Source organism: Gymnogyps californianus, chromosome 6 (assembly GCF_018139145.2).
Source record: "Gymnogyps californianus isolate 813 chromosome 6, ASM1813914v2, whole genome shotgun sequence".
Classification (NCBI taxonomy): Eukaryota; Metazoa; Chordata; class Aves; order Accipitriformes; family Cathartidae; genus Gymnogyps; species Gymnogyps californianus.
In genome coordinates, this window is record NC_059476.1 from 36087249 (window position 1) to 36101988 (window position 14740).

At 39.3% G+C, this 14740-nt stretch overlaps 1 protein-coding gene across 3 annotated transcripts in view; it reads right to left on the reverse strand.

Moving 5' to 3' along the window:
• CTNNA3 (catenin alpha 3) overlaps nucleotides 1-14740 on the reverse strand; it is a 546120-nt gene that overhangs the window by 17210 nt on the left and 514170 nt on the right. For all 3 annotated transcript variants that reach the window (XM_050898633.1, XM_050898634.1, XM_050898635.1), the window contains one exon: nucleotides 6612-6717. In XM_050898633.1, coding sequence (XP_050754590.1) covers nucleotides 6612-6717 — 106 coding nt within the window. The remainder of the gene's footprint in view (nucleotides 1-6611; nucleotides 6718-14740) is intronic.

Sequence of the window (14740 nt, forward strand, 5' to 3'; positions counted from 1 at the left end):
ATCACATTGACTATCTTCCTTATATACCATCAGAGAAGAAACGTGTAACATTTTGGGAATGCTAAAGATGATATGCATCAAAGACCAGGAAATTGCCAGTCAAGAACAAGACCTTGAGGTTAAAATAGTTCTATGAAAACACTGGTTCAGTGCTCAGTAGCGTTCAAAAAAAGCAAATGCGAGGCATTATTAGGAAAAGACTTCTGAAATGTAATTATGCAACTGTACAACTCTGTGGTATACTCACAGCTTTACTACCCCTTGTAGATACGGCGCATCTTTCCCCTCCCTTGCCCACTACAAGGCACATAAGAAAACAGGAAAAGGACAACAAAGATTTTCATGAAGACAGGTATTCTTTCCTCTAGTACAAAACCAAGAGGTCATTAAAAGTAACTAGCATAAGTTCAAAAGAAAAGGAGATGGTTCTTAACACTGTGTTCTTAAGTTGCAGAAATCTTTGTTGCAGAATGGTTATACTAAAAGCTTACACAGGTTAAAAAAGTCACTGGACAAATTAATGAAAAAATATCAAGGACTATTTGATGTATCAAGTGTATCAAAAATATGTTTGGTTAAGTAAATTCTTGAATGGCTGCTGGAGGTTGGGAGACCATATTGTGGAAGTATCATGAAATGCATGGCATTCTCTCACCACGTTCTGTATATATTCACTATTAGCTATTGCCAGCAACAGGATATTGGCCTACATGAACCTACGGTCTGACCAAGTGTGCTCATTTTTATGTACTTTACCCATACAACTTTACAAGATGATACAATCAAGGCAGGGACCAACACAAGACAGAGAGGCATTTATAGAGGTAAAGATAACAGTCTACACTACTTTAAGCAGGATAAAGTACTACAAAAAAATTAAAGCCTCATACCTTATAGCATTACCAAATCAACCATAAACATATGTTAGAAAGAAACGTACTCTGTAGAGAGGATATTCCATAAGGAATCCTCTAGATATTGCTCAGAAGCATCTGGAACAAGCAACACTTGCTCACTAGTGAAACCAAACACTAGGCTGCAACAGAAGGACAATTAATAAATTCTGAGTTTAATCATCTCACAAGGCAATTGATGGTTCCCGGTTTAATGCCTCACATTCTTAGCTCGAGAACCTGGCGAATTAAGAGAGGTTGTTTCCCATCCATATTGAAGGTAGTGGGGTGTTAACAAAAGCTTTCTGTAAGAACAGCATCAGAACTGACTTGCATCCAAAAGATGCAGTGGTATTGTACCTAATAGAAGTAATATCCACAGAAACCTCCAAGTGATTTGATAAATTATGCAGTGATTAAAAACACAGTGAAACCAACATTCACAATCCCAAGTGAAAAAGCCACTGGCATGGCAGTGGCACAAAAGATCAAGACAAACAATTCTGCAGGAAATTCTCATGGTAAACAACACCCTTCTTGCTTTACTTTGATTTCATCCCTTTGCTAACCAAGTCAGTAGCATTTCTCTAGAATCTGCATCTGTCTTCATGGTGATTAATACTGGGTATAATCACACACAGACCCGCTACTATAAATATAAATGTATCATTTATTGCAACTATTTGTTAACTGTAAGCTTTTAGGTAAGATGATCTTTTCAGCACATCTGCTTGCATCGTATTTATCAGCTAATCATTTTAAAGGATGCCTTTTTAATGTTACTTTCAGGAAGACTTTTTTCAAGTACATGAAATCAGCCTCGAAGTCAGGAGACTACCTGGTTCCATAGAAAGAGATGTTTCATATTGATCCCTACACTTCCAGAATTTAAAAGTAGTTAACATTTTATTGCCTTGATGTATTGATCCTGACCGAGAGACCACTGTATGTCGAGGAGTTAGTGACCCACACAGCAGTTAACCTGAGTAGGGCCAGGCCTGGGCTGTGCTGTGGTGCACAAATCCCTTGGCCGCAGCATACACCTAGCTAACGTACGGCAGCGGAGGAGCTCGCGAGCAGCTCCTACTTGGTACTGGTGATCAGGCCAGCTGCGTATCCTTGCCTTTATCTAGGACTGCAGAAAGAAGTTCTCACGTGAACATCCCGTTTGACAGTGGAAATGATTAATGGAGTTTCCTTGTAAGAAATATATATTTATATAATAGCTCAAATGACCAAAATAGGGGAATCTCTTCTATGGACAGGGTCTGCCCAGCATGCTGTGCACGGATCGGAGGCCCATTCAACGCTACAGCACCTGGGATTCCCATCATTGAAAGGGATACAAGATTATCAACGCTATTCTTTCCTTACAGTGTTACCTCTGACAAATAGCATTTTAAATGATTCCTCACAGTGTCTGAGTGCCTGCCTTTCTTACTGGGATCATAGCGGACCAGCACCTCCTGGTACAAAACAACTGGAATACTGAGGCGGCTTTTAATAAAGATCTTAATCAACAGCACATTCCATTAAAACCAGGATGTACTGCCTGCCTTAATTATCTTAGGGCTTTCAGGTCACATATTTGACAATGAATTTGAAATGATCTTATTTTAAACTAAATTTACTATCAATATACTTGTGATTAATTTGCCTAGGTTTACGTTGATGCTGTACTGTGATTATTTTCACAGTTGTTAACTCTGAGTCATCTTAGAACTACTGTGAGTACGGACTGAAATATAACTGAATTCTGCTAATCGTACCACACCGTGTCCCTTTCCTTTAAACACAGGGAGAGAGGTTTATAAAAATCTGAAATGAAGAACAATATATCAGAGAGGTGTTGTTGTGGCTGACGAGTTATAAAATACTGCAAATACAGTTTCAGGGTGGTGTTTGTTCCCCCCCCCCCGCCCCAAAAGAAAAACTGTGTGAATGATGTAATTCCACAGTTCTCAGTTTTGATTCCCTGAAATTACATGGAGTGTGAACCAAAATCATTCATTTGAAAATGTTTTATGAACAGGAAAAGGTCAAAGAGATATGACAACGATTCTTCATTATGCAGTGATTGCTTCTTTTGGGTTCTTGCTCAGGTCTGAAGCTAGATGGAGGAAATAGAGCGAGGTTTTTGCTTTTCTTGCATGTAGCTTTGAATACTGAAAATGCTATCATACATTACTGTGGTCCTGTTAACTGCAAAGGCAGAGTAATAGTTGAGTCATGGGACAACTGTGAACAGTAAAGTGAAGTGACGTGGCCTAATTAAATGACAGTATCAAAAGTGGTAACAAATACTTACAGCGTAGCCTAAGCTCAATAGCAACTGGTGAAAAAGTGTCAAGAAAAGTATGCACAGGAAGAATGCAAGGACCTATATCTTCTAACAGTTATTTGAAAATTGGTACAACGTAGAGCTATCTATTTTCACTTTTGAAGCAAATCATACAAATCCATTTTTACATGGAATAAAAATTGCACATAATTTAGATGTTACTAAAAGGGAACAGGTGACATATTCCACTAAAAAGTATTAATGCTGCTGAGAAAGGCACTCACAGAAACTCATTAGAATTCATGTTCCAGTCTGGGCACCAGTTCTTGAAGGGTTCCTTCAGTCTGGACCAAATTCAGAGAATAGCTATTAGGTAGCCCAGAGGAATGTAAAGTTTATTTTATTTTAGGACCCCAAGAGAGCAGGGAATAGGAAATTTGGCAAAGTAACGGCTGAGAAAAGGAATTATTGGTCTTTACAAATACCTTGGAGATTTAAAAAAACCACAGTGAGAAAAGAGCTTTGTAAGTTAAAGGATGACTTGGCATGGGCAAAAAAGGTTATAGAAGTTAAAAGATTTCTAGCCATCTGAGGAATGAGAGGATCATATTAAGCATCTTTGTAATAGGAGGAGTAAAGGCATGATTCTCTTTTTTACTAAGTCTGACGCATGTCTAGCAACAATTGTAGTTGTGTTCACCACGGAGGTACTGGAAGGGCTGCTCTTTTTTTAAATTGTATATGCTCATTTGCTTCTAGTGCTTGTAACGTGAAATTACATCTAAAATATACCTGTAGCTAACTAACTAGTGTATTTCAGATGCATACAAGATGCCACAGGGAATAAATACCAGGGATCAGGTGGCTCAAGGGTATCAACTGCGTGCAAGCTCTGAGCTAGGACAAATGGATATTACGTGAGTGAATTCAGTAAAAGGGTTACAATAACTTGAACGATGTCACATTTCCTAGCAGCTGTGAGGGTACACACGAATTGGTAGCACTGATGATTCACGACTACTTTTTCCTCACACTGATTTGTTCATGTTTCTAGTCTGGAGTCACTGTAATAATAAATACAGAAAAAGGAAAATTTTAGGAAAGAAATATTTTAGCGAGACTGGATTCCCTATTCTAAAAAGAGCAGGAGATTATGACCCTTACTCATCTTTGGCTTTGATACCACATCGTTTTCTGTAATAGATCAGTGACAGTTTTGAATTTTAATCTGTAATTGATAAAATCTTGAAAGGAGCCATCCATTCTCCAATGCTCTTGAAAAGAGAGATGTGCTGGAAGAGCATCTGTCAAGATCAGAAATGGGGACTCGAGACATTTTACCTAGTTTTTCCACAAATCAGATCACAACTGTAGATCAAAAATAGAAATTGTCTTGTTGTCTGGAATTGAGACACACACACGACAGAAAACACTAACAGATCGTTGCTGCTTCATAGGTATTAGAAAAGCAAGCATTGTATATGAAAATCAGAAGTGAGGGGAAGAGAGACAGTATGTGAGGCTGTGGAAGACAGCAACTATACCGTGCTACCCTGGACCTAAAAGGCAGTCACAAAGACTAGGAATGATTTAGATTTGATACTTGCACACTGACATTTCACTACACTCTTCTATTGGCACTGTCTGGCCCTAAAACAACCATCCTTACTTAGTAAAGAGGGCTGCAGGTGACAAGTTGCTTGGTGTATTCATTTACTAAGCTACTATGCAGTTGTCTTCACCACGAAAACGAGCATGCTTATCGATTTATGTAGATGCTGGTTTGGGTATTCTGGTGGGGGTTTTTGAGCTATCTGATGTTTTAAAAATCCAATGGAAATAAAGTAGACCTTATAGCTCTAACACTTTGCATTTGACGATGATACATACTTCTTTTAAATGCTAAAAAAATCACCTCGAGACTGCAGGTATGCAGAGGCCAAAACTGACTATCCAGAAGGGTATTGTCGTGGTTTAACCCCAGTCAGCAACTCAGCACCACGCAGCCGTTTCCCTCTCCCCCTCCCAGTGGGGTGAGGAGGAGGAAAGCAAAGGAAAAAAAAAAGTAAAACTTGTGGGTTGAGATAAGAACAGTTTAATAACTAAACTAAAATATAATACTAACAATAGTAATAATGAAATATAATAATAATAGTCATGAAAAGGAATGCAACAAAAAGAAGGGGGGGGGGGGGGGGGGGGGGGGGGGGGGGGGGGGGAACCAGTGATGCACAATGCAATTGCTCACCACCCGCTGACCGATGCCCAGTTAGTTCCCGAACCGCGATCCGCGCCTCCCGGCCAACTCCCCCCAGTTTATATACCGGAAATTTGGGGATCGAACCCATGACCTTTTTGCGTTATTAGCACCACGCTCTAACCAACTGAGCTAACCACTGGGCATGACATTCCACGGTATGGAATACCCCTTTGGCTAGTTGGGGTCAGCTGCCCCGGCTATGCTCCCTCCCAGCTTCTTGCACACCTGCTTGCTGGCAGAGCATGGGAAACTGAAAAGTCCTTGGCTTAAGATAAGCGCTACTTAGCAACAACTAAACCATCAGCGTGTTATCAACATCATTCTCACACTAAATCCAAAACACAGCACTGTACCAGCTACTAAAAAGAAAGTTAACTCTGTCCCAGCCGAAACCAGGACAGGTATTTACATGGAAAACTATTTGACAACAATACTCCAAAGAAATAGCCAGTGTTGGGGGGCAGAGATGGAAGAAAGATATCCTAGGTACAGCAAAAGCACAGATTCTGTAACTATAGAGAGAGAGATTAGGGTGGAAAACACATAATTTCAAAGACAGAAGAAGAGTCAGTAACCTTACTAAGCATGGTGCTGAGACCTAGCACCTGTCCAAAACAGTAAGCCCGCTCAGCAGAACTCCATGCCAATGCAACAATCCTGTGTTCCCACGTCTAAGCTGACTCACCTGAAACAACTCAAGTTGTTTCTGGGTAATTTACCCAAGGAAGTCAAGAATGGACTATACCATACATCTAAAATGTTGTGTTTATAGCTTAGAGGAGCTATGAATATATATGTATTCATTTATATATACTGTATCTCTAAAATGTTGCATTCACAGCTTGAAGGAGCTCACAAATATACACATATGTACAAATACATGTAGATAAATACATGTACATATACATCTGTGTATATATGCACACATACATTTATGTGTGTTTGTAAGTGCATACAGACAGACACATTGATATGCATGAAGAAGAGAATCCACACATACAATTAAGACAGGATCTATGTATCCATCGCTTCAGAAATTGAGAAGAAAAGGAAAATCAGACAGGTAGATCTAAAAATGTCACAAGCACTTCTGTAAGTGACCTTCTTGGGTGTTGGAGGTTCTGTGGATGGATTAACCTGTGACAAAGTTTAATGCATTGCTGCATAAATAACCTACCTGATTGGCAATCAGCCGTGCTAGGACATCCATCCTTGATCCTGACTCTGAAATCATTTTTGCTGCATTAATTACATCAGATGTGTTCTTCAGTGGTCCTCTACCCCTTCAAATGAAACAAAGAACCCTGCTACATTATTCAAAAACTGAGAATGCATCATATCCATGCAAATTAGGCACAGAAGAATTCAATTGAATAAAACAGCTAATCCATACAGAAGCAACATTAGTTAAATCCCCGCCCCCCCCAACTGTTTTGTTTTCATGTCCCACGAATTTGTATTGTTTGTTTGGCATCAACTGGATGCAGAAGTACCAGAAAGATGTGATGCAGTTTTTTCATACTGGAAGCACAACCCATGCCAAATCCTGAGGATATGGATTTTAAGAGACTACTTGTGCTGTTTGCTTTTCCTGTGGTTATATGAAGTTTATGTTCCCTTCCCTTCCAGGAATTTTCTAGTAAATACGTTCAAAGAAAGTTCAGCACAGTGATGTATTCTGAGACTCACTATGGACAGCTGGTCAGAAAAATTGTTGGGTTTTTGGTTTGGGGTTTGTTTTTTTTTTTTCCCATTTAATTGGTGTACACAAGCATGAATGGAAATATATGGACAGGGCTGCAATTAAAACTAACAAATGCCGCTCAAAATACAGATATGCCATATCTGAAATTACTTTCCAAATAATTTCATAAATTATTCAAAGAAGAATTTTCAGTTTAGGAGAACTGTAAAGTTCTTGTGAACAGTTTGTCAAGAAGCCAACCTCTTTTTTTGTACAACCTCCTCCCCTCCCCAAACCCAAAAAACTTCTGTAATTACGTCAGAATGTTTCTAGAACCTAAGAGGTAAAATATGAATACTTAAGGTAGGTAATATTGACAACCATTATCTTCACGTTCTCTTGTGCTTCAGCTTCTTCAATGCTGAAATACTTCAGCTAAATTAAAATCAACAATTACACTTTATGCATAAAGTGAGAAACCCTGCTAAATACAACTTTGCATGTCAACATTTTTGACAGGAATACTTTTAGTTCTATTATTGTAAACATTTAATTCCTGAAGGCCTGGTATCCATTTACAAGTTCTGCAATGAACAAAGGAAGTAGACAACATGAAAAAAAAAGACTATACTTCTTTGTTCAAATGAGGAGACCCTTTTCCTTGAAGTCAGTATGGTTTCATGTATAAAGGCGGCAAACCATTCCAGTAAAAAACTCATTTAGCCTAAAAATATTATCATACGTAACTATACAAGCATTTCAGTCAGTAAAAAGACAGTGATAACAACACAACATGGCAGATAATGTTTAATCTCTTTTCTTGATTAATTGTATTGCTTAGCAAAGAACTATTTGTTAATCCTTGGGGAAAAAGCATACTTCACAAATTACAGTTTCTTATTCTCAACTTTGGAAGCCCACATTTGGAACAACCTAGAATCGGGTATTTTACATGTTCTTTTCCTACAGAAAGGTATCTTCTTGTTATGGAAAACCTGTTTAGCAAATCGATCAGTTTATAGAACAATAATAGTGTATGTGGGGAATGAATTTGCACATGCAATCCCATGCGACCAGGACTAAGTACTTCAAACTTCACGATACCTTTCATTTGCCTTTCCTGATATTTTCCCTCCTAACCCTTAGTAGCACAGCTGAATTCTTAACGACTGCATACTGAACCTTCCCGCCATTCCCGTCCACTGATTAGTTTTTCATTGTTATCTGCACTGTGGCAAGTTCCAAAGGCCATAGGTATGTCAGTTGTCCATCGCAAGTCCTTTAGGTGCTCTACAAACTGTAAGCAGGCCACTACCCTCCTGGAAAGTTACAACCCAGTCTACCAGTCCAACAACACAAAAGGTGAACACAACTCAGAATTAAAGCAGCGGGGGAAGGAGAGATTGGCAGAACAGTGCAAGTAATTTCTGCTTAGGTAATTCTTTGAGTATCAGCCAGCAGCTTTTTTGACATCTGAAGATACGCTGGCCAAGTATTTTGAAGGTGAAGTTGTTCAATTAAACTAGCAATTTTCTTGTACCTGTGCAAGTCCCTCAGAGGATCTGGCTAACCAGAATGAAGCAATTCTACCCAAGAAAGGTATTTCAAACAAATAAAAAGAAAGTATTTCTTTCCACCACAAATACGGCCACCATGAGAGCCATTAGAGGAACACTCAGCAATGAGGACTGACGAGACTTCTGCTCCACTTGCCACCTAATTGCACCAATGGTTCAATTTCTTCTCTACTACATTATGAAAGAAATGTGGGGCAGGATGCTTATGAGCTATAAACCACACCTAAGTCTTGAAATAAATGCTTAGAAATGGCGTTTAAGAATGCCTCAGGCTTATATTAAAAAGTGTTGAAAAACCAGGATGTTAAGTTACACATATAAAGAGGGCTCCTTTTCTATACAACCAAGAAGAACTATCTGTGCTCCTTTTTTTTACCTTCACGTAAAATCCAGATCCTTTTACATGAAGTACAGGTTTAATTGCCTTGGGGTATGGCACAATGAGCCATTAGTCCCAATTTATGATGTTTGGCAATTCTACCCACTAAATACTTTTAAAAGAATACTTGGGAAGAGTACACCAAATCTGCTGCATCACCAGCCAAATGGAAGAAACAGACAGAAAAAAACCAAGGTGAAATTTCTATGGGGACAACTGCAAACTCTAAATTTGGACATAATCAATCAACTGCATAGAAAGAGAGAGATATAGCCTGTATAGTAGTTTTTTAAAAAGTTATAGGGGTTATTACAGCAGGTCAGTCTGAACAAGAGTCCATGAGGCAGTGCTGTTAAGAAAATAGCAGATGCCACACCAAGGTACGCAAATAGGTAGATATCCAAAACAAAGTTTTCCTTTTGCTTTCTCAGTTTGGTAAGACTGCAGCTGCAGTTCTGTGTGGGTTTCCATGAAGAAAGTTTTGACATGATTGGAGACTGTGCAAATAGGCTGATTAGACATGTCATAAATATGACCAATAAGAAAAGACTGAAAGGTTTAAACCCTTCTTTGATAGAGAAATGTGAAACTTAGGAGTGGGGCAAAGGAGGAAGCATGCGCAAGAGAGGCTGTAGGATACACATGGTAGCAGTCTTCAAATGGGCTTCATGGCTGTAGTGGGTAGGGGAGGTAGTATTGAGCTTACATTCTAGAAAAGAAGTTTCAGGTGAGGTGCTGAGATCATGAGGAACTGGAACAGAGCAGCCAGGAGGTTGTGGCATCTCCACCACGGGACGAGACTAGACAGACATCTGTTACGAGTGATGGGATGACCTAAGTACCCTTCTGAGGTCTCTTCCAGTCCGACAATTTTATTATTTTAAATCTAACAAAGAAGTTCCATGTTGTTTGGTGAATGACCACCAGTCTCAACGTGTGTTGCCTTCTAATGTTATCGGTGCAGCTGTGCATTTTGTAAATTCCCAGTTTTCCTGATTTAGCACCAGATAAGCAGATTCAGAATGCCACTAGCTCAGATTAACTCCCTGAATCCAGATGTTACAGACAGAAAAAGTCTATTAAATCATCTAGGTTGTTTTCCCCAGCCATTAGACGGCTTCCTACCAGTTTTATATTTACTTGCATTTTGTCTGGCAAGTTTAAAGTATGAAAAAACGCTTTCCTTGGGAGGCTGTTTCCCTGAGCTATCCATCTCACTGTCTGGAATTTTTTTTCCAGATATTTCACTTAGTTCTCTCTCCATATCACTGTACCAACAACCCTTTCCTTCTACAGATGTAGTCCGTGATCCTCCTCCACCAGGTGCTGAAGCATCTGTGAGACTATTGTGGTACTGGTCCAGTTGTTAAAAATAACCAAATTACTATAGATAATACAGACCTGCTTCAGAAGCTTAAGAAGATTAGCTTAGCTCATGCACCTACAGCAGATGCCTAAAGACAGATAAAAAAATCCTTCCCACCATGTACCATCTGCTGGTCAACAGCATCACAAAATTTCTCCTTTGTGGAGTTTTCCACCTTCTTCCCTCTTCTGAGATAAACTCTAGTTTCTTTGCTATGGCATCCATGTAAATTTTTTTTTTTTAGTCAGCCTTATCTATTTTTCCCCTGCTTCCAGTCTCTAATTTTTAAAGCCAAACTTCATCTCACACCCTCAGTTATTGCATTTACTGAAATTCTTTCCCAATTATTTCAGTGGTTTCACAGCCTACAGTACATCTGTACATGTCTATAGATGTATATAGATCTAATACATCTATTTTCCTCACTTTGCTATTTCCAAGCATAAACCCTTACTAGATAAGTAAGCTGATAACACATTCAAGGCTATGAAAACAAAGATGAGACATAAAGTACTATATCTATGAGCAATTATATGCCCCCAAGGGTAGTGATGGATTATTACTAGATCTCTTGGATCACCCACTCTATCCAATGAGGAAACTGGGAATAGACCATAAATAATTTGAGAGAGACGTCCAGCTAAGTCCAACTAGAAGGAATGTAGTTGGATTATGTACAACGAAATCAGTTTAGAGTATCTCCACAAAGTTGTAGGAGAAAAAAAAGCTTCACATAAATGTTTCTTGAAAGGTGCAATCGTAAGAAGAAAAAAGCTGGACCATGTTATTTGGTATGACATCAAGGGTTTTGGAGTGAAAGAGAGACCTAAGCCTCTCAATCTAGTAATTCTTGCTCCAAGCCATGATAAACAGTGTATCTGCAGAGTAACTCCATCCCTGTCTGCCTAAACTTAACTACAATGATTAGCAGGCATCAGTATTGGGCATTATCTTCTGTTTTCCTTCACACTGGAATTTCACTCTGAAAAGTAACCATCAAAAGTATTCTCTTAATTCTTACATTAACGGAAACTTGTACTCTTACCTAAAATCCAAAAGGCCTTTGCCATCACATTCTCCAGGAATAGACAGTATTCCGTCTCTGAGCAAAGCTGAGTGGCTTACCCCTACTCACTGTACTCAACTTGGCAAATGTTTTGTACTTCCCCTGCATCAGAAACAACAACAGGGAGCTCTACTGACTAGTCAGTCTCAAAAAATAAACTCCTACCTAACATACATCTAACACCATAAACTACCATCAAACATAAGCATTTCACAGCACTGCAAGCATTTCAAAGCGTGAACTTTAAGCTTCGCAACTACTGTCATCTCCAAACCACAACCTGAGTGTTCTCTGTCACATCGAAGTCTTGAGCTTCAGACACTGACCACTAATTTCTAGCTCAGCAAATCCTGACAGCTCCCACTGTAATTACAGGTTTTCTGGGGACACTGCTGAAGAGGCACTAACTCCAAACCAGTACAGACCCAGCAATACATCTATCTCTTTGGTCCTTGCCGTTCCAATCAAAGCTCAGCAATGGATCCAGTCTGGCAATCCTGGCCAACCCCAGACCCATGTCCATCTGAGCAGCCCCAACTTGTATCATCAGTTAGGGTTCAGGCTTGGCCTGGATGAGGCTGACTGTTGGCAAGGGCTCCCCGTTGATGGGAATCAACTGGAACATTTATTGACTTTGTGAAGAAGGTCAGAGCACTCATCCAGGTGACTACCATGTTACTTAAGGTACACACCTACTCTTGGGGAAAGTGTATTAATTTTATTGCTATCAGTTTGCTTAGTTTTGTAAGGCACATCCATTATCTCATCCACAGAGACAGAAAGATATTCCTAAACCAATTAATTACATTTTATATACACCATAGTATTTAGTTAGTTCAGTTGCCACTACATTCCATGGTTCCACTTGTGCCTCCTGCAGTTCTTCCCGAAATACATAGTGTGTTTGTCCTTCCCACTGCAGCTCTGCAAAATGCTTCTAATACTGGCATGGTTAAGAAATTTGGATTCCCATGACACATTCTGATCTCTATTCCATGAGCTGTTTCTTACGTTTGCTTTTTCTTTTTTTAACTTAGTGATTGTGTGAAGTCCTGGGAGCAGGGATAAGGAAGCAGGATTCACACCTCACTCGTTACAAATGCTCTATTAACTTACTGAATCATTTTTTTCTGTAGATAGTTTTGTCTGCCCCTCCCAGCTCAATGTTCACAGTTGTAGATGAAATTTGTGAAGTGCTTGGTGTTCAAGGATGGAAATTGATGCTTTTTACAATCAAGGCTATAAACAAAAACACCTTTTATTACACCTGGCTGCATGCCTCTATCAGTTATACCTAGACAAACATGAGGCAGCAGAGTTCCTCAGGAAATTCAGTTAGGGAGAACGTAATTGTAGATTGTACAAGTGGATCCCAGGGCTGACCTTTGCTGTTTTGTTACAGCTGTGGACACAGGAGCAAGACTGATTCTAGTTTCACTCACTTTCTATCCCCATCTGAGTTTACAGGTTTGGAAATCAGGAGAGAAGAATTCTTAATACTAGCAAAACTGCTAGTGTAACTGACTAAGGCCAAACCCACACTCAACATTTACAAATGCAATGGCTGAAGCAGTTCCACTCATTAATAAAATAGATGTAATATAAATAAAAGTGTAGCCAGATGAGACAAGGACAGTATGAAGAAACGCTAAAAGGCATGAGGTAAACGACTGTAAACTCTATTAAATAGTATTTTGTAGGTATAAATACCTTTTGTGAGTAAAGGAATTTAAGACTTACATAAATACCTGGATTATATGGACCCAGGAATGGGTCAGTGAAGTTCCACGCAATGTGAACACAGCATATATGTTACTATCTATTCTATAATTCTGGAAATGAAAATGAGTTCAAGACAGAAGTTTCTCTTCCCTGTTCTCTTTTTGCCCTCCTGCGCTGGCAATATATTAGGTCTGCATCTCCCTCAAAGTGGAATAAGGGAGAGGAGGTCCAAAAGCAAAGGCTTTTTTACAGCAAGAGTGGGCTGACATATATGAAACAAATATACTTTGTAAATGAGTATTACGTGGGCTGATCTGGCTAAGACTGTTTTTTATTGGATTGGTACCTTTGAGTGTGCAGAAGCAAGCCACAGACCCTGTTGGAGTTCTGAGTGCTGCCCTTCAAAATCTCCTGGTAGAAAGGTTGGCAGAGCAATCGACCTCATTTTGTCTATCAGTTCCAAATGGTGTCTGCTGAGAGCCAGTAAACCCTATCAATTCACAATCAAACAAACAAGCTGGAAGCATGTAGAATATAACAAAGAGATGAGTAACAGCCAACACGATTTTTCAAGGATAAATATTGTCAGACCAATGTAAAAGAAGCTTTTATGGCTTCTGGAAAGATTAGAAGCTGTAAAAACCATGTATCTTCAGACAGGCTTCTGCAACTGTCTCCTGTTGTATTTTCATAAACTATCTAAAGAATATGTGGTCTAGACAAAATAATTGCAAGGGAGATGCAAAACTGTTGGAAGAGCATGCTCCAAGACAGACCGGTTATCAAAGGGCCACTGTCACAATGGAGGGAAAAACAGAAGGAACCTGGTTTTGCTGGGATGTGCCTTGGTTTCTGCGCTGCTCAGTTCTTTATTTATGACTTGAATGAAGGAAAAAGAGAATGCTTAATGAACTTAAACTTGATACTGATGTGGAAGGAGAACGAAATAGGCTGGGAGGCCAGACTTGGAATTAAGAATTATCTTGAGAAAAGTATGGAAGAAAAAGTAGATGCAATTAAAAAAGGATATGTGCACTCAGGTAGGAAAATCAAATGCACCGATACAAGTGGAGAGTCAGTCCCTACATAACAGGACAGTAAGAAGCAATTTGGAGTTTCAGTGGATCACAAATCCATCAGGAATCAAGCTGATTCACTAGCATGCTGCAGAAGAAAAGGCAATGGAAAAATAGTAAACAGAGGAGAAGTACCACTTCTGCTCTTTTTTACAGTAATGACGTCTCTGTAGAATTCCTGGAAAGACGTAAAACTGAACTTAGAAAAGAGAAAACTGAGTGCCAACGGAATGGATTAGGTTTGGGTTTGCTTCCTAAGCTTCAGCTTGTTATGGTGGAATAAGCACTAAGGCTCGGTGAAAAATCTTGACACGGGAATTCCTCTTCAACTGCAGTCATTGAGTTATGTGGCACAAGAGGCTTATATGGCACTTACACACTCATACGGTTATACGGTCTATCAACAATGACATCTTATCTAACATCATGCATGTCT